At 44.8% G+C, this 25,502-nt stretch overlaps 1 protein-coding gene across 1 annotated transcript in view; it reads right to left on the bottom strand.

Moving 5' to 3' along the window:
- Positions 1-576: 576 nt before the first annotated feature.
- LOC311132158 (insulin-like growth factor 2 mRNA-binding protein 3) overlaps positions 577-25,502 on the bottom strand; it is a gene marked incomplete at its 5' end in the record, with an annotated part of 28,305 nt that continues 3,379 nt past the window's right edge. Inside the window, 15 exons of the mRNA XM_084165378.1 lie at positions 577-697; positions 5,049-5,162; positions 5,560-5,691; positions 5,988-6,062; positions 6,290-6,328; positions 6,430-6,555; positions 8,469-8,537; positions 8,780-8,914; positions 9,230-9,365; positions 9,944-10,066; positions 10,262-10,396; positions 10,956-11,240; positions 13,035-13,098; positions 13,320-13,371; positions 17,895-17,943. Coding sequence (XP_084021504.1) covers positions 587-697; positions 5,049-5,162; positions 5,560-5,691; positions 5,988-6,062; positions 6,290-6,328; positions 6,430-6,555; positions 8,469-8,537; positions 8,780-8,914; positions 9,230-9,365; positions 9,944-10,066; positions 10,262-10,396; positions 10,956-11,240; positions 13,035-13,098; positions 13,320-13,371; positions 17,895-17,943 — 1,645 coding nt within the window. The 3' untranslated portion in view covers positions 577-586. The remainder of the gene's footprint in view (positions 698-5,048; positions 5,163-5,559; positions 5,692-5,987; positions 6,063-6,289; positions 6,329-6,429; positions 6,556-8,468; positions 8,538-8,779; positions 8,915-9,229; positions 9,366-9,943; positions 10,067-10,261; positions 10,397-10,955; positions 11,241-13,034; positions 13,099-13,319; positions 13,372-17,894; positions 17,944-25,502) is intronic.

Below are 25,502 nucleotides of genomic sequence, written 5' to 3'. Positions count from 1 at the left end.
GGGCACCCGGTTAAACCACCACCGGGGCCCCTGTCCAATCAAACAAGAGTATTACCCCTAGCCCTGCCACTCCATCTAAACCCCTCCCCCCTCTCATCATCCTACCAGGACTCCAAGCAATGCCTTTTTCTTGCCACAGAAAACTCAGGAGAGAAAGCTTCATCAACCAATTAAACAAACACCTCATCCAGGGCGAAAAACAAAATACTAAATAAAAAAAGGTAAAAACTGAAACTTGTGTCAAAATGAACACCTGTCATCAACATGTGAGGTGGTTGAGTGTTAACACACCAGGGAAGGGGATAATTCTTATTTCTTTCTTAAACGAATGAGGAACCAATCAGGACCCATCCGTGTGGTGAGAGGGTGTGTGACAACGTTGGAACCCCCTGAAATACATTCTCAGAGAGGTGAGGTGATGGGGGGGTGGGGGGTTTAAGGTCTTATCCACACTGTGGTGTGTCGGTCGAGGAGGTCACTGAGAGGGGGGTGGGGGTGTACAGTAGGGTACCCATGACCCTTGATGCCCGTGTTTCCCCTCTGGTCTCTGCTTTGTCTTCAGGCGGTTCAGTCACTGGCCCCCCGTCTACTTCCGGGAGGGGCGGGCGAGGGTCGGCCCCTCCCCGCGGGGCGAGGGTTTGGGCTGTTGTTGCCGTCTCACCTGGGACAATATCTCCTGGATCTTCCTCTGGGCCAGCTGGGGAGGGGTCAAAGGGCAAAGGTCAGGAACCTCATCTAACACTGGCATGCACACATCCATTGCTTCTAAGGTGAGTAGAATTAAGAATTAATCAAGCAGAAAGGTTAACGTGGCGGCTTCTGAAATAGCACCCTATAGTACTGAATGGCATCCTATTCCTTATATATACAGTGCCTTGCAAAAGTATTCAGACCCCTTGGATTTCTTCACATTGTGTTACAAAGTGGGATTACAATGGATTTGTCAACAATCTACACAAAATAGAAACATTCTAGCATTTTTAAAAGATTAATACAACAATTCTAAATAAAATAATCGTTGCATTAGTATTCAGTTTCCTGAGTCCATTCATGTTAGAAACACCTTTGGCAGCGATTACAGCTGTGAGTCTTCTTGGGTAAGTCTAAGAGCTTTGCACATCTGGATTGTACAATATTCGCACAATATTCTTTTCAAAATTCTTCAAGCTCTGTCAAGATGTTGGGGGTCATGGCTAGACAGCCATTTTGAAGTATTGCCAAAGTATTTCAAACAGATTTAAGTCAAAACTAACTTGGCTACCTCGGAACATTCACAGTCTTATTGGTTGGCAACCCGTGTAGATCTGGCCTTGTGTTGTAGGTTATTGTCCTGCTGAAAGGTGAATTCCACTCCCAGTGTCTGGTTTAGAGCAGACTGAAGCAGGTTTTCCTCTAGGATTGCGCCAGTGCTTAGCCCTATCCAGTTTATTTTTATCCTGAAAAACTCCCTAGTATTTACAGATGTCAAGCATACCCATACCATGATGCAGCCACCATGCTTCAAAATAAGGAGACTGTTACTCAGTGATGCATTGTGTTGGATTTGCCCCAAACATAGGGCTTTGCATTTAAGCCAAAAAGTGTATTCCTTTGCCATGTTTTTCTGCAGTATTACTTTAGTGCCTTGTTGCATACAATATGCATGTTAGGAATCATTTTAATTTGGGTTCTTTTCACTCTGTCATTGAGGTCATTATTGTAGAGCCACTATAATGTTGATCCGTCCTCAGTTCTCCCATCACAGCCATCGAACTCTGTAGCTGTTTTAAAATCACCAATGGCCTCATGGTGACATCCCTAAGGAGTTTAATTCCGGTCCTGCACCTCAGTTCAGAAGGACGGCTTCATCTTTGATGTGTCTGGGTGGTTTAATACATCATCCACAGCATAATTATCAACTTTATCATGCTTAAAGAGATATTCAATGTCTGATTTGTTATTGTTAACCATCTACCAATTACTGCCCTTCTTTATGAGACTTTCAAAAACAGCTCCCTGGTCTTTGTATATGAGTCTGTCAAATGTTTGGACACACCTACTCATTCAACGGTTTTTCTTAATTTTTACTATTTTCTACATTGTAGAATAATAGTGAAGACATCAAAACTATGAAATAACACATATGGAATCATGTAGTAACCATGAAAATGTTAAATCAAAATATATTTTATATTAGAGATTCTTCAAAGTAGCCACCCTTTGCCTTGATGACAGCTTTGCACACACTTGGCATTCTCTCAACTAGCTTCACCTGGAACGTGCAAGATTGTGTAAAGCTGTCATCAAGGCAAAGGGTGGCTACTTTGAAGAATCTCAAATATAAAATATATTTTGATTTAACATTTTCATGGTTACTACATGATTCCATATGTGTTATTTCATAGTTTTGATGTCTTCACTATTATTCTACAATGTAGAAAATAGTAAAAATTAAGAAAAACCGTTGAATGAGTAGGTGTGTCCAAACTTTTGACTGGTACTGTATGTACAGTTGAAGTCGGAAGTTCCAGTGGGTCAGAAGTTTACATACACTAAGTTGACTGCCTTTAAACAGCTTGGAAAATTCCAGAAAATGATGTCATGGCTTTAGAAGCTTCTGATAGGCTAATTGACATCATTTGAGTCAATACGAGGTGTACCTGTGGATGTATCTCAAGGCCTACCTTCAAACTCAGTGCCTCTTTGCTTGACATCATGGGAAAATCAAAAGAAATCAGCCAAGACCTCAGGAAAAATTTTTTTGTAGAATTTTAATCCCACTTTGTAACAAAATGTGACGAAATCCAAGGGGTCTGAATACTTTTGTGCATGGCCCTGGTCAAAAGTAGTGCCCTTTATAAGGAATAGGGTGCCATTTCAGATGCAGCTATTGATACATGCTACACAGATGTGAAGCAGTATGGTGGACAATCCTTACATAAAGAAGCCGACATTGTACATTTTACTCAAACCACATCTGTTGGCTTTACCAAGATTTAACAACCCATCTGTACTCCCTTTCCCCTACGCAGTGGTTCCCCAATGGTTTCTTTAAGGAACTCAGTCCAGCTTTCAACTTAGTCTTGAAAGTTGCACAAGCTGCATTTTCTAAATTGGGCAGTGCATCATCATCAGTTTTCCTCTTGTCATGTCAGTCATTGCATACCTTAGAGAGCTATTTATAACTTGTCAGAAATGTCCAGATCAACTAGCCCATGTCAGCTAACGTTTTTCTAGCTAGTTTTTTAGCCCATAGATTGTAGTAATGTTTGAGTCACTCAAATATCACACGAATACACATTAGACATGGTAAAATGTATATAATTGCAGGAAATAAGCTTTGAACCTGCAACATGAGGGGTGTGAACAGTTTGCCATGAACAGTGCTTGTGCCCATAGAAATAGACGTGGTGCGTGCATGCGCACGCACAGGGGGGCGCAGGATGTTCCCCAATGCTGGAAGGGGGGATGAGTAAAAAAAGGTTTGGGAACCCTACAGCACACAACTATACTTCCTTTATCCAGTAGGGATTCATATTTTCCAGAGAATCTACCAAGTTTCAATACCGGGAATAATTCATATTTATCACGAGAGTCCCGGGAAATCCCTCAAATCAGAAGTGCCCATTTAAAGCGTTTAAAACCAAGGTATGGTCACCATGCCACGGTTCTCCCCAAATAAGATGGGCACTGCGCCGCCTTGTCGGCTTGACCACAAAGTAAAGATCTGAGCAAATTAAACTGAGATATAGTAATGATAGAGTAACTATCTTTGATCAGCAATTACATTGTTGTGAATTGTGAAACAGGCCGTTCATGAATTCCGAGCGTTATCGTGTTCCTCAATTCAGCAGTAGGCGATTTCGACACAGAGCGCACTCAGGACACACCCAGAGTATAGTGTTGGCGAATCATACAAACGTAACGTCAGTCAAATGACAAAAGTTGCTAAGCTTGCTAGATAACCTCCAAGGAATGACAGAATACCTCCTATATTTGATTATACAGATAGCAGATCAGCTCATGAATAACTGGGGTGAAGAGTGAAAATAGTTTAAATATCAAGGTATTTTAACGGGGTCCAACTCTGTTTTAAAAATATCCATATCTACTCTCATACCGTTTGTTGATCACACAATCTCTACCGAAACTTTCAAGTACGGGGGAAATGTTAGTGGTATTTTGTCATGCATAGGCGAGAGGTGTGCTTTGATAATGCAACATACATACATACATACATACATACATACATACATACTTACACACACATAGATACATATATAACAGAATAAAGTTAGGAATTTTCATGCGAGACAGGAGTCAGGATTTTGGGTTACAGCGGAATTGGATAGGAAAATAGCCTAGAGTCTAGGACAGGAGAAGATAACAATTCAGAGGCATGAGGGAAAATGCTAACAGACTTCATGTCTGTGACCGAGATGCATATGTAGTGAATTGTGCATAGACCCATCACGTGACTGTCTGCAGAGTCACAATGACAGCTCAGAGGCACACCTTCTATAGGTTATACTGCAGGCGTTTCCTGTAGGGTTTATGAACTGTAGTGTCAATGTGTGTACTTTGAATTAATGCCGATTTTGTGTGAATTAAATATGCTAGGCTAAAGGCTTCCATGGGACAACCTTTTTTTTTTTTTTGCTAATATGATGCTGCTCATGTTGTGTATTTTGTGGAATTGCATTAGTGCCAACATTGGGGGAAACTTTTGTAATTTCCTGCATCGTCATTACATTTATTGGGGAAATGTGAAGTGTTCCCGGGACAGTCCCAGGATCCCTGTTACCCATGTTAATCCCTACCCTACAGCACAATCCAAATGGTCAGTTTCATGCATCTTAGCCCACTGACCGGCGCTGACTGGGATGAATATGGACTCATTCTCTCTCCCCCTGCCAGATATTACTCAGTGCCACTAGCAGACAGAAAATGATAGCTCAACCCATCTGATCCTTTCAGAACATCAGTTTGATCTGCTTTATTATTGTTATACTGCACAATGTTGCAATTTAAAAAAACACTTCAAATAAAGTTTGATTAGAGTAACATACCTGGCTTGCATAGAAGTGTCCAGTGATTTTGACGATGACCTGGTCATTCTCATCAGGCGTCTGGTCTCTGGGGACCACTACCTCAGCACTGGTCAGGTTCTGCAGCTCATTCACCTGAGGGGAGGGTGGAGAGGGGGTTGGAGGGGAGGGTGGAGAGGGGGTTGGAGGGGAGGGTGGAGAGGGGGTTGGAGGGGAGGGTGGAGAGGGGGTTGGAAGGGAGGGTGGAGAGGGGGTTGGAAGGGAGGGTGGAGAGGGGGTTGGAGGGGAGGGTGGAGAGGGGGTTGGAGGGGAGGGTGGAGAGGGGGTTGGAAGGGAGGGTGGAGAGGGGGTTGGAAGGGAGGGTGGAGAGGGGGTTGGAAGGGAGGGAGCGAGAGGTAGAGAAACTAAGAAATTAATAAAAGATCCATTGATATTACAGCCAAAATAACGTGGTGTTTTCAATATTTCAGGAGCAGAATTAGAATACATCTGGCAACCGTAGTCACACACAGGAGACCAAGCCTCTGCGTACCGTTTTTCCTCCCTTGCCTATGACACGTCCAGCAGCGAAGGAGGGCACCTTGATGTGAGCCTCTAGTTTCACCTCCTCCTTCGGCCCAAAGAAGTTCTCCTCCTTTAGCTTCCCAAAGATACGACCCTGAGCCTGCAACAGGACAAAGGGCAAAGAGTCAGCCAGAGGAATTTCCACAACCCTCGATTGAAGCATCTTCATCTTCAAATAGCTTCATTATTTCATTTACTTGACCGGGACAATTGACATCAATGAACATATGTGAATGTGCCAGATTTAGCCAGCTAGCTAGTTGTCAACTGTTTGACTAAAATGATTTTGTTCTCTGGATTTCTGGGAGCGAAAAGGACAACACTTTTCCTCTGGTGCGTTGGGTACTGGAAACCGCATGGCTGGTGGAGAAAGCGAGAGGACCTGAGGGCTCCTACCTTGAACTGGGCCTCTGGTGGTCCAGCGATGATCACCATCCTCTGCTTGGTGTCCATGCCGTCTGGAGGGGCTACCTGAGGGGAGGGACATGACACGTTAACACACTTTACCTGATCTAATCACGTCCCACTGCTTCCCTTTACCCCATCAGGGGTGCATCACAACAGCCTGAAGGGGCCACCCTATCCCGATCTGAACCGGAGCTCTACTCCCATATGCAGTTGTGGAGATCTGAGAGGATTGATGGGTATAAGTAACAACACGGAAAATGAATCTGAATGTTTGAAGTGAAAATAAATACCTGGTTTGCATCTACGACGCTGACTTCATCTGCACTGATCTAAAAATGGAGGGGGGGGGGGGGGGGAATAGGTGAAGGAGAATACATGAGATAAGAGGCTATTTTAGGTTATTGAGATGCAGGTCCGTTAAGTCCCTCACCTTGATGGATGCTCCGGCGTAGCGTGACAGCTGCTTGATGTGTTGACCCTGTTTTCCGATGATTGCTCCGACCGCCAGCGCCGGGATGAACAGATGGACCGTCTCCGACTCCGGCTGCCCCTGGCCCTGTGGAACAGTAGAGGCCACACGACCGTAAGGAGACCACAACAGAGCCAGTCTAACCATAAGGAGACCACAACAGAGCCAGTCTAACCATAAGGAGACCACAACAGAGCCAGTCTGACCGTAAGGAGACCACAACAGAGCCAGTCTAACCATAAGGAGACCACAACAGAGCCAGTCTGACCATAAGGAGACCACAACAGAGCCAGTCTGACCATAAGGAGACCACAACAGAGCCAGTCTGACCGTAAGGAGACCACAACAGAGCCAGTCTAACCATAAGGAGACCACAACAGAGCCAGTCTGACCGTAAGGAGACCACAACAGAGCCAGTCTGACCATAAGGAGACCACAACAGAGCCAGTCTAACCATAAGGAGACCACAACAGAGCCAGTCTGACCGTAAGGAGACCACAACAGAGCCAGTCTGACCATAAGGAGACCACAACAGAGCCAGTCTGACCATAAGGAGACCACAACAGAGCCAGTCTAACCATAAGGAGACCACAACAGAGCCAGTCTGACCGTAAGGAGACCACAGTGAGACCACACCAGGCAAACAGCGATAGCAGCCCAGTTGACCGCGACCAAGCAACTGATGCAGCGACACAGGAAGAAGCAGCCTCACAGGGCTCGAGTTCGAAATGGTACCCTATTCCCTCTTTAGTACACTACTTTTGACCAGAACCATATGAGCCCTGGTCAAAAGTAGTGCACTATATAGAGAATAGGGTGCCATTTGGGACACTGCTAGGGAGACCAGTCAAATCTATCCCAATTTAACTTTATCCCCTCAGTAGCATATAGAACCACAATAGCACTGCATAACCATGAAAGAACTGTACATACATATTCGAAGAGATTGAATACAACTAAACAAAATCTCCTCAACTTCCAAACGTGGAGCATGTCCCAATTAGCTCTCTTTTCTCCCCAATTGAGCACTTGTTCACTTCCCTTCATGGTTTTGAAAGATAAAGACTGGTATATGGAAATTCCCTCCTGCCCATGACAATACCAATCCAATGCGTTTAAATTTGTGGGGAGTAGTGAACGAGTGAGGAAGGAGAGATTATTGGGACGCACCCAGGGGATAAGAGACCCTGACTCTAGAAAGATGAGAAAATCTGTAGCATCCAGCACTTAGCTCAGGTAAACAGCATTCCCAGAGGGTTCTCCATTTCTCTGCAGCAACTGAACCCATCAGATAATCCCTTTCAGAATGCTTGGCCCGGCTCAGTCACTCCCCAGCGCTTCCACACACACATTCCAACAGATTATTGTATTAAAGATGACCTGTAGCAAACCGCGTGGGCTCACTGCACATGGCTGGTGTTAGAGGGAAGTGAAGTGGGTGAGATCTTTTAGATGAAGGGGCAGGGAGGCATGTTCCTGGAGGGATTACTATTCCCCATTTAGTGCACGCATAGGGCTCTGGTCAAAAGTAGTGCACTCTATAGGGAATAGGGTGCCATTTGGGACAGCGCTGCTGGTTTTAATCTAGAGGACACCATCAAATCATTACACTTCAGTTGGGGGTAAAGTAATCCAACCCTAGATCAAATTCACAAGCCTCCAGATGGGCACAAACCTTTTCACCAGGAGGCTGTTCCAGATCAAATTGTCTAATAGAAAAGGTACCCTTTTAGAAACATCTGCGACCATTTGTAACCTTCTAAACATGCCAAGATGTTCAATTGCTGCACTTTCTTCAGCTGAAGATTTGAGGCCCAACTAAACCCAGTAGAAACTGTGGCAACCACCCAGCAGGTTTTAGAGAAATGAACACAGACATGAGTTAGGCCCTCCCTGGGGGTCATAGGTTACTGGGAGGGGCTTAGCTGTGGCAAGCCCTGCCTTTTTACCCAATCCAGCAGCCAGCAGCCGTGCAAAGCACTGTGAGAATGGAGACTTACAGAGAGGGGCTGGCTGCTCGCCGACAGCACAGACGCCCACAATGGCCCTTCGCCCCCGAAGGAACTGCTCTATAGGAGAGAATAACACGAAACCAAGTCACTTTCCTGCCCCCAAATGGCTGCTCTATAAGGAGAGAGGAACACAGACAGGGTCACTGAAAGATCCAAAATGGCTTCTCAGTCGGAGGTTGTCTGTTGTAGGTTTCTTCTTGCAGAACTGCTCTGTAAGGAGGGGGATATCTTTAAGCATCACCAAGAGGCACTGTGAAGTAGACCCAGGGAGGTAGGAGGGGGAAGGTCCAGACACTCACCCCGAATGAGGAGTAGCCACCCTGGGCACCAGGAGGTGGGGCGTTGTGTCCCATGGAGGGGCCCATACCTGGAGCACCACCAGGGAACAAACCCAAGGCATTCAGGTTGAGTCCTGGAATCAGGTTAGACTGGAGCTGGGTATAGAGAGAGCGAGAGAGATGATAGAGTGAGAGAAAGATTTACTACCAGACAAAATTAACCAAGAACAGAAACATTTCTCCGGGATAAACCACTCATATACAAAGTGCATTTATTTAAAAAACATTTATGTGGGTAGCTGCACAGCCTAAACAAGCCATGATCTCCCCAGGTTAAGTCCCAAATGACACCCTATTCCCAATATAGTGCACAAAAGTAGAAGTAGGGTGGCATTTGGGACACTACTCCAGATTATTTGGATCCACCAACACAGAGTGCCATGCCCCCAGTGGGTTAGAACAAGGACCTACGTTCATAGCGGCCACGTCGTTCTCATACGACTCCCTGACCTTCTTCATGACTTCCTCCTCGGCGCGGGAGCACGCCTCGATGGAACCCTTCACTGTGATCGTCCTCTCAAGGTTGTACAGCGTTAGGTCCTGGAGACTGGAGGAGGACATCCGTTACCACCTCGGTTTCTAGTGTGTGTGTGTGTGTGTGTGTGTGTGTCTTATGAGACATTCATCTTGTTTGCAGTAATCATTCTGATGGCAAGTGCAAAGAGCCTATGATGAAGAGCTCCAGAAACTGCTCCTCCAATAGAAATCCCCGATCACGCTTGTTGGTGATGTCATGGCGATGTTAGCCAGTCAAGCTCATGCACAGTAACGGTCGAGTCGCGCCAAACTGCGCATGTGCAGGCTGTCAAATCAAAGGCATTCCTTCGATATATTGACACATCTATTGACACATTGTATTTGTGTCAGTTTGTCACTTTCACAAGGTTGTAGTTGACATGTTCAGCTACTTAAGACATTAGGTCGAATAAAGGTTGTGCCTTCAGATTTAGAGAAAATTAACTACTATCATTTTTCACTTCTCTCATTGACTTGCCAAACCCCGACTGAGTCTGTTTCGCGATGCGTTCCCAGAAGTATTAGCCAGTTAGAAATCTGGGTTTGAAAACTCTTTGGCTCGTGTGTATGAGTTTATGGGTGATCGTATGGGGATGTTGGTCTTCTTACGGGGAGATGGTGATCTTGGTCTCTGTGTCCACTTCAATCTTTTTTAGGTTCCGTCCTTCCTTCCCGATCAGTCGGCCCACAAAGTTGTTGTGAGCCAGAATCTTCAGCGGAATCTCCTCAGTACTGTAGAAAGAGGAAACAGACAAACAAAGAGAGACGACGGCTCAATGGGTCAAGTTATAGAATAATAATTAAGAATAGAAGAAGTTGTGTATCCTAACATGACTGTTTGGGCATGTGCAGTTGAACTCACAACATGGTTTGGGAGGCCTGCTGGTAAAGTGTGTGTCTATGTATGCGTTCTCCAGTTGAACTCACAACTTGGTGTCGAGGGCCTCCTTCTGCATGATCTCCATGATGGTTCTGCAGGCGTTGGAGCAGCCCTCTGGGGTGGAGTGGACCGTGATGGGCTTCTCTGCCGCTCCAGCATTCTCCTTCCTGTGGATGTCGATCCTGGAGAGGGGCAAGAGAGAGATGGTTAGAAGGGAAGAGTCTTTGTTTTTGTCACCCTCTAAACAGCCCGTCGTTTAGCGGTTACACTACCGGCTGGTCCCATACTACTCCCCACCGGAGACCAGGGTTCAATCCCCGTGTCCCCCCTTCCTACTGGCTCAATCCCACAGAAAACACAGAATCACTAAGGATGGGTGCAACGGTCAAAGTTCATCGTTTTTCAACTTGAGATGCCTTCAGAGGGTCACATCAATAGCTGGAGCCAAAATTCACTTTTGCTAAGTGAGTAATTTCTTCTGTGGGAGTGAGCTTTATATTGCCAAGCCAAGGCTCATAAAATGTATTGATATTTATGGTTATAAATCAGGGCCATGTTCAATAGCCAAACATTGCAGATAGAAATGTCATAAAGAGACAATATGATTCCTTATTCTACATGGAATAGAGGGGTGTTTGTTGTTCATGCTGCATTTCTATCTGAACGTTGCGTCCTGCTGAATGCACCCCATCAGAATGTTGTGTACATGAATGTGTACATGAATCAGGGAAGTAGTCCTACTTTGAGTGTGTCTGTTTGGTGACATTGCGAATCGTGGCTCCCTCCTTGCCGATGATGGCTCCTACAAACTGTGTGGGGACGAGTATGCGCAAAGGGACGTCCGACTGCAGTTTGGGGCGCGCCCCCAGGCCTGGGGAACCCGAGCGGGTAGGGCCACGGGGGACCGAGACCCTTTTACCCCCTCCCAGGGGCGGGGTGGCAGCAGCCGCCGCCGTCTCGTCGGGGATGTACGACACCTTCAGGGCAAAGTTCTCCATCAGGAAGCCATTCAGCTTCTCCATCGCCCTGGCAACCACACAAAGAGAAAAGGCAGTCAGTCACTAGGCAGGTTTCCATTGACCCAGGTTTATGTGAAAAAAGCAATGTCGCAAAACATTGCGACATGTGTAATGGAAACTGCAGAAAGAGTATACATTTTATAAAAGGCAACATTTTTTTCCGTTGGGATGGATTTTTATTTTGTCGAACATTCATTATTGCGACAAATGATGGAAACTGTGCTTTTCAAATAAATGATTGCCCAATCATTTTGAAGATAAGTGGGGCACGTGATGTCATAGAAACATTTGTTTGCAAATGCAACTGGGGCTGTCTGAAATCCATAGCCTATGTAAACTGATCAAAATAACCAGACAGGAAGTTGACAATGGCTTATTAGGCATAAATAAAATTGTATTTCTAATGGTTGCAGTCCTCGGATTGAATTGCATTGAATCAAATTAATAAGATCCAATGATTCACCGCCCGTGGGGCGCAGCCATTTTAATTGTAAATGTCTACTGCTTGCAAAATGTTTTTTTCAAAAATATCAAAATGTTTATTTGCAGTTCAAGGATAGTCCTGACTTTCAAGAACGCCTGAATTGCTTAGTCTTGCTTTTCTGGTTGGCTGGATGCAAGTTTCACCATCCAATTATTTCAGATCTATAGGAGTGCACATTTCACAACAGCACAGACCGTGGCGATATTTTGGTACATTAGAATTATGGCAAATATTAGTCAATTCTTGCATTCTATCCATGTTGGCTTTCACAGCCTACCGGAGACATTAAACAGATAGGTGGAAGGGCATACAGGGTGTCGCCAATTTATTAGTGAGCAATTCAACTTCAACCACTGGTTTTTGCGTTTTTAGGTGTGACGTCATTACATCCAGCTGTGTTTATCAACACAAGATAGTTAAATGGAAACGCACCGCTGTAGGCGATTGTTGCATCTATTTTCTATGCGCACGTTCTACATTTTGACAAAAATAGCACTTGTCCAAGTTAATAGAAACATAGCTACGGTCACGGCACTGATAAGATAACGCTGTCAGTCACAGGAGGAACTTGCTTGGCCACGCTAGATAGGCTACTGATGCAAGGTCCCTTACGATTTTATTTTCTCTCTCACTACTGAAACAAGACCTTGATGATAAAAGCATTAGAAGAATCGTGTGTATTAGTGCAGGGCTGGAACAAAACCCTGTTGCTCTTCAAGGCCAGGACTGACTGTTCTGTGAACTGCTCTAAAAGGATCCCATTCATTCTTATACACCGTCCACGCCCACTTTATCAGGAAAGGCCGGCGCTCCACACACGCACCAGAGGGCAGCAGTGAGCTAGCGTCTCTCAGCCAGAGGGCAGCAGTGAGCTAGCGTCTCTCAGCCAGAGGGCAGCAGTGAGCTAGCGTCTCTCAGCCAGAGGGCAGCAGTGAGCTAGCGTCTCTCAGCCAGAGGGCAGCAGTAAGCTAGCGTCTCTCAGCCAGAGGGCAGCAGTGAGCTAGCGTCTCTCAGCCAGAGGGCAGCAGTGAGCTAGCGTCTCTCAGCCAGAGGGCAGCAGTGAGCTAGCGTCTCTCAGCCAGAGGGCAGCAGTGAGCTAGCGTCTCTCAGCCAGTGTGTTAATCCTATAGCAGCAACTTAGAAGAAACCGCTTTAGAGGGTGAAGAGGAGTCTGCTGCACTAACAAATCAAAGGGGATCAATTCAAATAGCACCAATACAAATGCAGCGTGGGGAAAGAGTGCAAACCACTCAGGCAAATTTACTCTCTGCATTCTGCAAGAGCAGTCTTAAACTAAGAAAAGGTGTGTGTGCTTACTGTCTGGCCTGGTCCTTGGCACCGTATCGGACGTTGACCACTGCGGTGTCTGTGTCTGTATTTACTGTGAAGAGAGAGAGAGAGAGCGCGAGCGAGCGCATGAGAGCAAGAGCATAGACTTAACACCCACAAACGCACATAGGGCAATACAAGTTTATACACTCAACATGCACTTCAACTGAACAGTCACAGACTTGAACAAATACCTACTAGAAACAGCAGATACAGAAGAAACAAATGCTAAGGAGTGTGTGTATGTATATACACCTGTATGTGCACGCGTACCTTGCTCGCAGTTCTCCACTGTGCCATACTGGGCCAACACGCCATCCAGAACCTGAGTCAGAACCACAGGGGAGAGTGTGTGATTAGAACCAGACCAGAGGAGTTAGTGTGAAAAAGATATTGGTGTCTCACTATCATGGAGACCCAAACTGGCTTGTGAGTACAGTTCAGTAAGTAAAAGCCAACACCTCCTTTGGCCGCCATTCCTTCTAGTTCTCTGCTGCAAATGACTGGAACGAACTGCAAGAATCTCTGAAGCTGGAGACACTTATCTCCCTCACTATCTTTAAGCATCAGTTGTCAGAGCAGCTTACTGATCACTGCACCTGTACACAGCCCATCTGTAATTAGCCCACCCAACTACCTCATCCCCATATTGTTATTTACATTATTTATTTTGCACCCCAGTATCACTATTTGCATATCATCTTCTGCACATCTATCACTCCAGTGTTAATACTAAATTGTAATTATTTTGCACTATGGCCTATTTATTGCTTTACCTCCATAACTTACTATATTTGCACATACTGTATATAGATTTTCTATTATGTTATTGACTGTATGTTTTGTTCATTCCATATGTAACTGTGTTTGTTGTTTTTAAAATCGCACTGCTTTGCTTTATCTTGGCCAGGTCGCAGTTGTAAATTAGAACTTGTTCTCAACTGGCTTACCTGGTTAAATAAAGGTGAAATAAATAAATAAAATAAAAAGTAAGCCTTGTCCGAGCCAGAACAGCCCATAGGACAGGTGTCCATCTCCTGTTTCTGTAGCATGAGGCAGCTTGATGTCCCAGTAGACAGGACAGGACCCTGGACAAGACGCTAGTCTATCACAGGGCCGTATATTTCAGTGTCAAACAGGAAACAGCAGAGCAATTTCAGTTCAATTCTGTAAGATTATACATGTTGAATCGCCAACGTTTGTCAACACCCTGCAGGTGATCAGGAACAGATTATCCTCCCCCCAATCCTAACCTTAACTATTAGTGAGGTGAAATGCAAAACTGACCGAAGAGTCTATGGGCAACTTCACCCTAACACACCATGGCCACATCCCAATGACAAGCCCATGGGCCCATCACAATAAGAAGAATTTACAGTTAAGCCACTTAAAGTTAACATATTCATCAGTATGTGGATTACGCCAGAGCCCTATACTACGAATCTGGTTTGTGGAATTAGTGAGGTAACCGAGTTCAACTCAGGATAACCGGTACCATCAAAGTGGCTCACCTTTTAGCCAGGTAAATTTCTATGGCAACGAATCCTCCAGAACTAACCTGCTCCGTGGCAGGCCAACTCAGGGTTAAACTCCAGTTATCCTGAATGAAGTGTTTGAGCTGTGAGTTGAAGACATGGCACTGACACGCCCATGGATTGATGTTTCAACATATTCTCAATGAAGAGTTCAGCGTTTGACTAGCCATGTGCAACATTAACGCGCAGTTGCAAGCCCGGCTCGAGCAGGCTCCAGTAAGCGGCGGGTGCGCGATCAATATCTACCTTCGTAACATTGATGAAGCCTGAGCTGGAATGTGAAGCTAACTGAAGCTAGCTCATTTCAGATAAGCCTGAGTACATCTAGCTAGATTTGTGATATACCCTAAGTTGTAATCAGCCCTGTGACCCAACTAACTGGCCCTTCAATACCACCCATCAACCAGGCTGTATGTATCAAGCATCTCGGAGTAGAAGTGCTGATCTAGGATAATTTCTAGCAGGGCGGTAGGTAGCTTAATGGTTAAGAGCGTTGTGCCAGTAACCGAAAGGTCGCTGGTTCTAATCCCCGAGCCAACTAGGTGAAAAATCTGTCGATGTGCCCTTGAGCAAGGCACTTAACCCTAATTGCTCATGTAAGTCGCTCTGGATAAGAGCGCCAGCTAAATGACAAACAAAATAAAAATCTGCCTTTTAGATCAGAATGAATGTGATGACATGGACAGAGGGGACATGATCTTAGATCAGCACTCCTCCTGAGACGCGTGATACGTAAGGTCTTCCTACTGGTGAATCACACCATTCAATTACATTGTTGAACAGGAGAGAGATCTTTCAAAATTGTGTTCATTAAATTTAATTTTCCCACATTATCAAGCTGAACTGATCTTTATTCACTCCTTAGAGAAAGAGTCGGGGGGGGGGGGGGGGGGGGTGAGAAGGTGGGAGAGAGAGCGAGGGACAGGAGTCCAAACGCAACCTACAGGCAGAGGACCTACAAACATGCCCAGGCTTACTGAAAGCCACACCCACGAGCACTCAACCCCCATTTCTGACCAATCAGCTTCCCTCCCAGCCCTCTTTCTCCCAACCCACCAATCCCCTTCCCTCCCGCCCCTGAACCATCTCAAAGCCCTCCCATTGGCTGTTCCCAGCACTGATCAGACATTCCTTGTGGCGAGGAGCAGCTCCATGTTCACTGGCTGCCACGTCTGCCCGTCTCCAGGGCTCAGCCAATGAGAATCCAGGCCATTCAGGAAAGGGTGGAGTGCATTCCTGCAGGAAGCGGTGGTTGGGTTGGGGGAGGGGTGGGACAGGAGTAATGCTACACATTCTGTGAGTGTCTGTCCATAGCACATGGAGGCAACATAGAGCAGGCCCACTCACCCACTGCGAGTTAGCCTAGCGAACAAGCCAGCTCTCTGCCTGCATGGCTGTGTGCTGAGGCACCATGTTATCTCCCTGATAAGATACAAGGTCTCCTTTACGTCAAAGACTTCTGTGTTCAGTGCCCCCTCCCTCCCCCATTCAAACCCTGGTCAAAATGCTATATGCTACCACCCATTTACACAGCACAAGACCACCAGTGTAAAATGCTTTGTGTCCATTTAGAACAGTTTGGTCAAAGGTGGAGAAACTCGAATCAGTCATACTTTGGCCTATGCACTACGAGTTTAGAATGGAAGAGAAAACGTTGTCCGTTAACTGTATTCTATTTGGTCAAAATGAGACATGAAACAGCCCTTTGCTAAAGTAGTCCTCTGTAGCTCAGCTGGTAGAGCACGGCGCTTGTAACGCCAAGGTAGTGGGTTCGATCCCCGGGACCACCCATACACAAAAACTAAAAAATGTATGCACGCATGACTGTAAGTCGCTTTGGATAAAAGCGTCTGCTAAATGGCATATTATATTATTTATTATAGAGGTTTCCTGTGATACAGACCCACTCCATTCTCTTATTTAGATTGCGAGCAGAAAGGATCAATGATAACATTTTTTACAGACAAGTGGAACTAAATGAGCAACCTGTGGCAATACCGGCGATGACTCACGAAGCTTTAGGGTTGGGCGTTATCCAGATTGTCATACTGTTCGTACCATACTGGGGTATACTGTATTACCAGAAGTGCACACAAGGGGCGCTATAAAAAAATTTTAAACCAAAAAATGTTTTTGGTACACTGTTTTTGACGCACAAAACAATTTAGACACCAAGGATCTTGATACAGGAGGGGATTGAATGTCTCTGCTGTAACCAAGAAGCTTGATCTTGACATCTAGGCACTTAGCTAGCAAGTTAGCAAACCTAATGCATAGCACGCACCCCTGCTACGGGGAAAATTATACCATCTGTATTTCGAAATACCCTGGTATACGGTTTATCTCCCAAGCCTACTAAGAATGCGTCTGCTTCTCACCAGGCAAACTGGACAATTCACAGCTACTATAAATCCAATTTCTGAAGGCACTACTGCAGGTCAATATCCAATTGATACATTGAGAATGAATGGGAGTAGATGGTGTGTAGAAATAACAAGAGATGTGACCATGTCTGCATGAGCGAGGTGTGTGATCTCTCTCAGGCCGGGGGCACGCACACACACCATTTGTGTGTCACACTCATGTTGCACAATACACCTTATTGTACACCTGTAGTTCACTAGGTCACTCGCCTAAAAGGCAATCCTCTGGCGTTACACCGATTATCACAGTTCCATTGATTACACACACGGCATGAGCACGACTACCAACAAGTCTGCAGCAATGAAACAGATGAGTTAATGTAGGCACATTTGAAATATGCTCATCACCTTTATTCTGATACTGCCATTACCATTCTGTGCCCAATAATGTTTGCCTAGTTAAATAAAATAATAAAACCACCAACAATAGCTTTAAAAAGACTGTCCTATGCTTGCTTTATGCTAGTACTCACTTACCTCCTTATCGAGTTCTGGCCAAAATAGTACGACAAAATCCACTGCTAAATTACTACCTGTACTACAAAAAAGGTAAACTAAGTACCAAATGGCACCCTATGGGCCCTGGTTAAAAGTAGTGCACTATAAAAATAGGGTGCCATTTGAGGCGCAAGCCTAACTGTAAAAGTACCATAACGAGACAGCCAGAAGAAAATGGCGACCTGGAATATCAGCCTCTGTTCTAAAGAACTAATGAGTGGATCCAAAACAGGACGCAAAGATGGCAACGAACTTCTTCAGTGGACTCCTTTACACCCAATAAAAAGGCTTACTTTCACTTCCTGTTTCAAAGCATTTTTTAAATGTTTGTTCCCATTGAAAAGGACCCAGTATCGATCGATAGATCCAAAGCTTTACCAATTAACACTTACCTCCCACTGCAGATGAGGCGGGATGTTCCTGATCTGCAGCTTACAGCTCCTACAGGAAAGAGAGGGGTAGAGAGGGGAGAGTCAGTCAGCGTCAGGGGTTGGTTGGGCTAAAGGACAAATTGACCCTTTTTTTTTTAAATACAAAATTAAAAACACCAGCAAGCTAGTAGGTGCCTCCTTCAAATCATTCTGTGCTCTAAGAGAGGAGAGGTGCACAAGCTGTGGACATGACTAATGTTTTAATACCACTCCCAAGCCCAGCGGGTCTGCACCGGAGGAGGGATGAATGGATGGGAGAGGAGGAAGGTGAGAGGCTGTTGCATTGTTGGTCTGGTAGCTTGACCGTGTGGAGAAACTGTTCAAACCAGCTGATAATGAGAAGCATCGGGAGGGAGAGAGGAGTGCATGGCAAGGAGAGGAGAGGGAGAGAGGAGTGCATGGCAAGGAGAGGAGAGGGAGAGAGGAGTGCATGGCAAGGAGAGGAGAGGGAGAGAGGAGTGCATGGCAAGGAGAGGAGAGGGAGAGAGGAGTGCATGGCAAGGAGAGGAGAGGGAGAGAGGAGTGCATGGCAAGGAGAGGGAGAGAGGAGTTCATGGCAAGGAGAGGAGAGGGAGAGAGGAGTGCATGGCAAGGAGAGGGAGAGAGGAGTGCATGTCAAGGAGAGGGAGAGAGGAGTGCATGTCAAGGAGAGGAGAGGGAGAGAGGAGTGCATGGCAAGGAGAGGAGAGGGAGAGAGGAGTGCATGGCAAGGAGAGGAGAGGGAGAGGGAGAGAGGAGTGCATGGCAAGGAGAGGTAGGGAGAGGAGAGGGAGAGAGGAGAGGGAGAGAGGAGTGCATGGCAAGGAGAGGTAGGGAGAGAGGAGTGCATGGCAATGAGAGGTAGGGAGAGGAGAGGGTGAAGGAAAAAGGAAGAGACAAAGGAGGGGAGGAATGGCATGGAGCAGAAAGGAGAGAGAAAGGTGGATGGGAGAAGGACGGACAGAAAGGAAGAAGACAGAGGAGAGCGTAGAGGAGGAGAGGGAGGGAAGGAGCGCAGAAAAGGGAGGGATGCCAAGCCCAGGAAAGAGGGAACCTCCACTAGCTGTGTCAGAGCAGAGAGAACAGACGGGGATTCAGAACGGAAGGAGCGCTCACATCGCAGTCAACAGGAGCACAGCAGTGCAGAACAGACTATCCTACAAATTACTGTACAACTCTGGTTCAGTATTCAGAATGCCCTGTTTTTCAAACTTTTGGTTCCACAATGAAAACATTGTTAACACCAAGGACCCAAATACTTTAGAGGTCATAAAGATGCTTGGTTGGAGTTGTGGATATACACACTTCCAGACGGGTCCCGTGTGGCTCAGTTGGTAGAGCATGGCGCATGCAACGCCAGGGTTGTGGGTTCGATTCCCACGGGGAATCAGTATTGGAAAAAAGTATGCACTCACTACTGTAAGTCGCTCTGGATAAGTGTCTGCTAAATGACTAAAATGTACAATGTAAATTGTAATTGTGACATGTTTAATAAAAAAAGTGATAGTTTAGACCAGGGAGATAATATAAACGTGGGAAAAGTGTCCAGGCTGTTCTAAAGTCCAACACCTGTTCTCACACGCACTAAAGGAACACTGTGTACATGCAGCTGGGAGTTCCAGCGCAAACTGTGACCCCTACTCAGTTCCACACCCACAAAACACTCCTAACCGCTACAATCTTACTGGAAACTTCTCCCACAGACATCTTGACAAGACATAAGCTACACCACAAAACACAACAAACTCCTTCCACTAGGACCAGAAAAAAAAAATCCATATAATTGGCTAAAAGCACAGGTTTGACCTGGTAATTAAGACTTCAGCGTTGTTAACATGAAATGTCAAAAGACCCTTTGACACCTGACAAAAATGACATTGTTAACATTGTATTTTGTGGGTCAGGACTAAAGCTTTGTGGAGCAGTAATATTCCGTGTGCCTCTCAATTCTTCATTACCATTATTTATTTCTCAAGTTCAGGGTGTGCATATCACCCTCCTGTTCTTCACTGACTTAAAGTTTAAGAGTAGAGAAGTCCAATAGACTATACAATCGAAATACGATTGTGTTCAAATTGAAAACATGCTTTCCTACTCAACCATTTTAAACTATGCAAGTCAACGAATTAGTCAAGTGTTCGTTTTTATGAAAAGGCTGGTTGGTAGCCTTAAATATGTTTCTCAGCCCACCACCCACACGGGCCCAGCTCACACTGTTCATTATGTACACATGACCCAGAGTAAACACGTTTTACATTGGAGCATACTTAAAAATGTGATACACAGAAATCCACATCTGCAGGCTAGAAGGTTTGTGGGCTTACATACAGTTGAAGTCGGAAGTTTACATACACTTAGGTTGGAGTCATTAAAACCTGTTTTTCAACCACTACACAAATGTCTTGTTAACAAACTATACTTTTGGCAAGTCGGTTAGGACATCTTTGTGCATGACAAGTAATTTTTCCAACAATTGTTTACTTATAATTCACTGTATCACAATTCCAGTGGGTCAGAAGTTTACATACACTAAGTTGACTGTGCCTTTAAACAGCTTGGAAAATTCCAGAAAATGATGTCATGGCTTTAGAAGCTTCTGATAGGCTAATTGACATCATTTGAGTCAATTGGAGGTGTCCCTGTGGATGTATTTCAAAGCCTACCTTCAAACACAGTGCCTCTTTGCTTGACATCATGGGAAAATCAAAAGAAAAGCCAAATAGACCTCCACAAGTCTGGTTCATCCTTGGGAGCAATTTCCAAATGCCTGAAGGTACCATGTTCATCTGTACAAACAATAATATGCAAGTATAAACACCATGGGACCATGCAGCCGTCATACCGCTCAGGAAGGAGACGCGTTCCGTCTCCTAGAGATGAACGTACTTTGGTGCGAAAAGTGCAAATCAATCCCAGAACAGCAGCAAAAGGACCTTGTGAAGATGCTGGAGGAAACAGGTACAAAAGTATCTATATCCACAGTAAAACGAGTCCTATATCGACATAACCTGAAAGGCCGCTCAGCAAGGAAGAAGCCACTGCTCCAAAACCGCCATAAAAAAGCCAGACTACGGTTTGCAACTGCACATGGGGACAAAGATCGTACTTTTTTGAGAAATGTCCTCTGGTCTGATGAAACAAAAATAGAACTGTTTGGCCTTAATGACCATCGTTATGTTTGGAGGAGAAAGGGGGATGCTTGCAAGCCGAAGAACACCATCCCAACCGTGAAGCACGGGGGTGGCAGCATCATGCTGTGGGGGTGCTTTGCTGCAGGAGGGACTGGTGCACTTCAGAAAATAGATGGCATCATGAGGAAGGACAATTATGTGGATATATTGAAGCAACATCTCAAGACATCAGTCAGGAAGTTAAAGCTTGGTCGCAAATGGGTCTTCCAAATGGATAATGACCCCAAGCATACTTCCAAAGTTGTGGCAAAATGGCTTAAGAACAACAAAGTCAAGGTATTCGAGTGGCCATCACAAAGCCCTGTCCTCAATCCTATAGAAAATGTGTGGGCAGAACTAAAAAAGCGTGTGCGAGCAAGGAGGCCTACAAACCTGACTCAGTTACACCAGCTCTGTCAGGAGGAATGGGCCAACATTCACCCAACTTATTGTGGGAAGCTTGTGGAAGGCTACCCGAAACGTTTGACCCAAGTTAAACAATTTAAAGGCAATCCTACCAAATACTAATTGAGTGTATGTAAACTTCTGACCCACTGGGAATGTGATGAAAGAAATAAAAGCTGAAATAAATCATTCTCTACTATTATTCTGACATTTCACATTCTTAAAATAAAGTGGTGATCCTAACTGACCTAAGACAGGGAATTTTTACTAGGATTAAATGTCAGGAATTGTGAAAAACTGAGTTTAAATGTATTTGGCTAAGGTGCATGTACACTTCCGACTTCAACTGTACATGCAGGACTAGGCCACAGTGAAAACCTAGTAGGGGAAAGTTCAATGCCATTTACCGTTATTATTAATGTATTTATTTCCACCCCCTACATACCATACAACAAAAACATTTACATATTCTTTAACACACACACTCAATCTGGAGGACCTTTCAGCATGGTCACGCCAACAGGGCCTCAAATGAATTATATTCATTTATTTGGACCATAAAGATAATACATTCTAAATGGCGAATTGGAAAAAAATAAAATAATAATAATCCCAACAAGCTTCCGAGAGAAATTCTGGCCCTTTCCGGTCTACTGTGCCTTTCCTGGCTGATCCGGCCCCCTTTTTCCGTGTGTGCGTTGCTCTGCATTGCAGTGGGAACTGTGCAAAATGTACAAATGCGCCAAGCACTTCCAGCCAGATTAACCTATAGCTCCACACACAGACGGAGCCAGCCGGCGTATGGGGACGTGCATTCCCCAGTCCCAGCCTTTGATTTTGGAAAAGGGGGGTAACAAGGGCCCTCTCTGCCCTGTGGGGGAGGGGCTCCCGTTGCCATGGACACAAAGTCCACTGACAGAAACATGGAGGGGTGGGGGGACCGTGAGGGCCGAGTTGTCATGTGATGAAACCTTATTTACTTTTAAACTCAACATTCTACACATTCAAGAGCCCCGCCTCCCTCCGACAGACCATGGCCCAGCTGAGACCTAGGGCCTGTGTCGCCGTAGTGTGTGTATAGCCCATAGGAGAAATCCCATGTCGAGCAACATGACTGCACCACATCCATCCCAGTTTCTCACTACCATGCTCATCCATGTAACTACACCCCCCCCCATCCATCCATCCAATACCATGCTCAACGCCCATCCATCCACACTCATTGACTATTCAGTATACAGGCGTTCTGAATGACTGAACTCAAAACTGCTCACTTTCCGCTGCACTCTTATATAGGCCCTTCCACTTTACACAAAAGTGTCCATTCTACAGCAAAAAAATGCAAAAGTTGATAGCAAAAAATTTGCTAAATTGGTTTGAGCAAGAATTTGAACATTTTAAAATGACATCTGTTGATGATTTACGTAAATAGCTAAAAACGTTACTTTCCCTGCAGCATGGTATGCAATGGTTCTCTAGCATGAAAGTCCACACGATCAGTGTCTCTCGCTCCATGATAAGCATGAGCGAGTTTAGGGACCTCTAGTCCCGCTAGCTAGATGGGACAAGGGGACATAGAGAATTTCGGGCACCCCCGAGCTTCCGTCCAAAATCCCTTCTTTGCAGGATGGGCCCCACAGTGACCCCCTGACCCCAAATTATTTAATAAGAGCTGGGAACTACTACTCCTCACAAAGCCACAGTTACTGGGTTAGAATGGCCATGGAAGTGGGCTTTGCTTTTATGACTTGGGATTTTTTTTGTCTGTTAATTAAAGGAATAGAGCAATGGGTGTATTTTTTGTTTAAATGACGATGGTTAGGATTTCATGACCTACCCCCTCGCCATTTGATGAGAATATTGGTAATATTTTATCTACATCTGCGGTTTTAGAACGTGTGAGAAAGTTACTGTGTCAATACAACTTCAGATTTGTTCTGGTATAAAAAAAATATATAAAAATGGTCCAAGACTAATACTAAACTAGATTCAAGTTGTACCATCTTCACAAGTCAGACTGCTACGAGTTGTGGAATTTTGGTGGATCATTACTGACATTCAGTAACACTGATTCATCAAGTGAACACTTACACAGCAGCTTCCTACTCGCCCCTCGACCTGCCTGATCGACCCGACACACACGGGCCACCTCTCAAATCATGCCATTTTCATTTTATAAACAGATGGGGATGGGAATACTTTTTTTTACTCATAAACTAATGAATATAGCTTTAAAATCAGGTCACAGTGTAAAATGTTATAGGGGTCTATGTGTGTCCTACAACCACTCACTAGTGCAGATAATAAGGCATGAGAGTTAAACATCAATATGAAATAAAAGTAATTAGTGAGCGAACTATAAGTAGTTCTCTGGCAGGCCGCTGGCCCAAGAATAACCTTAACTTCTTGCATTATTACATTTTCAACTCTTGTAACCCCTCATGATCAAGCTACAGTGATTACAGTACATAGGCCAAAGATTAACCAATGAATATGGAAAATGTCGTTTGAGTAGGACTAAGGCAAATGGCACACTTGCACCAATACAAAGCCCCCACCCGTCCCCAACAATCTGCACCCCTCTCGCCACATGCACACCTCGATGTGCCCATCCCAACCAGGACCCCCCAGTGTCTGGTCTGGAGCGTGAAGTCACAATTTCTGCTGGTCATAGCAGTGCCAAAAGCCCTGGGACCTCATTTATAAACCGTGTGTACGTACAAAATATGACCCAAAACATGCGTGCGCTAGTTCACACGCAAAAGTTGGCATTTACCTTCCCGCAAACTTTAGACCATGCGTAAGCACAGCTTCTAGTGGTGGAACTATTGCATTGCAAGCAGGCAAGTAGCCTAGTATTTGGTTAAAATGGGGGATAAGATGGACACGTTTGTTCATAACAAATAACAGGTTAATAACAAGATGCAATCGTTTGCCGTTAGTGAGAAGAGAGAACATCAATTTCATTTATATTTGCAATCTAAAATAATTAGAAATATGCATCTATTTTCCTAGGCTATATTAATTATATAATTTCTATGATTATTGCAGAATAAATTCCTCACCTTTTCTGTGATGTTTCATACTCACGAGGTACCCTACAGGCCTACAAGTTAGAATACCATTCTTCCCATCTCTCGTTTAATAGGACACCCTTCACAGTAGTAAATAAGTAAACTATTTGAAGTCATTTGCTTTATGCCGTCCGTCCGGAGCGCAGTTTAACGGAAGAACAGACGATTAGGCTGCTTCTGTACATCTCAATACTGTAATTTTAAATTTCTTGCGTAGGCAATATTTTCTTTGTAAACATAATATATATTTTCATAACCTTTGCAGAATAAATTCCTCACCTTTTCTGGCCTTGATGGGTTCATATTCCCAAAGTATCCTACAACAAATTAATTGGGCCCATTAGACAGTCTATTATTTCAAGTACTTTTTCAAGCATTTTGCGCTATGAATAAGATAGGGAGCGTGGTTTACTACAAACAGTAGAATTTAACAGGTGAACAGACAGTTCATCTTTTGGTGCATTCAGCAATATAGCGCGCTTCAAATTCAAATACTTCCGGCTTCATGTGCCATTGGTAGCGTATGGCTACCACTAAGTAGACATTGTTTCAGAAGTCGCGGGCAGAGAAGCATATAGGTTAAATAAAAGGAAATACAAAACATTAACAAACAATCCGTTTACAGGTCCACAGCAATTTGCAATGGTGTGTGTCTTTCAGAAACTTGTCGTCTGTCAGGTAGCCTAGGCCTACAGCAAATGTCACTGCAAAAGTGTAACATTCTGCCATCAAACCACCAAAGACATTTGATCAAGTTCGCCATTGCCATTTTCTTTAGAAAACTGCCTTTGCCTAATTCCAATACTTCCAAAGTATACAGAAATTAGGGCGTTGTCACCATAAAAGGTGAATGACGGATGTTTTTCAGGTGGAGTTTTAATACTTGTTCGTGCGCAGAATTTCAGGACGGGTCTGATTTATAAATGGGAAACATCCCAAGT

The sequence above is a fragment of the Coregonus lavaretus genome (assembly GCF_964263955.1).
Source record: "Coregonus lavaretus genome assembly, chromosome: 7".
NCBI lineage: Eukaryota > Metazoa > Chordata > Actinopteri > Salmoniformes > Salmonidae > Coregonus > Coregonus lavaretus.
The sequence above is the reverse complement of the archived record's forward strand: the minus strand, read 5'-3'. Positions and strand labels throughout refer to the sequence as shown.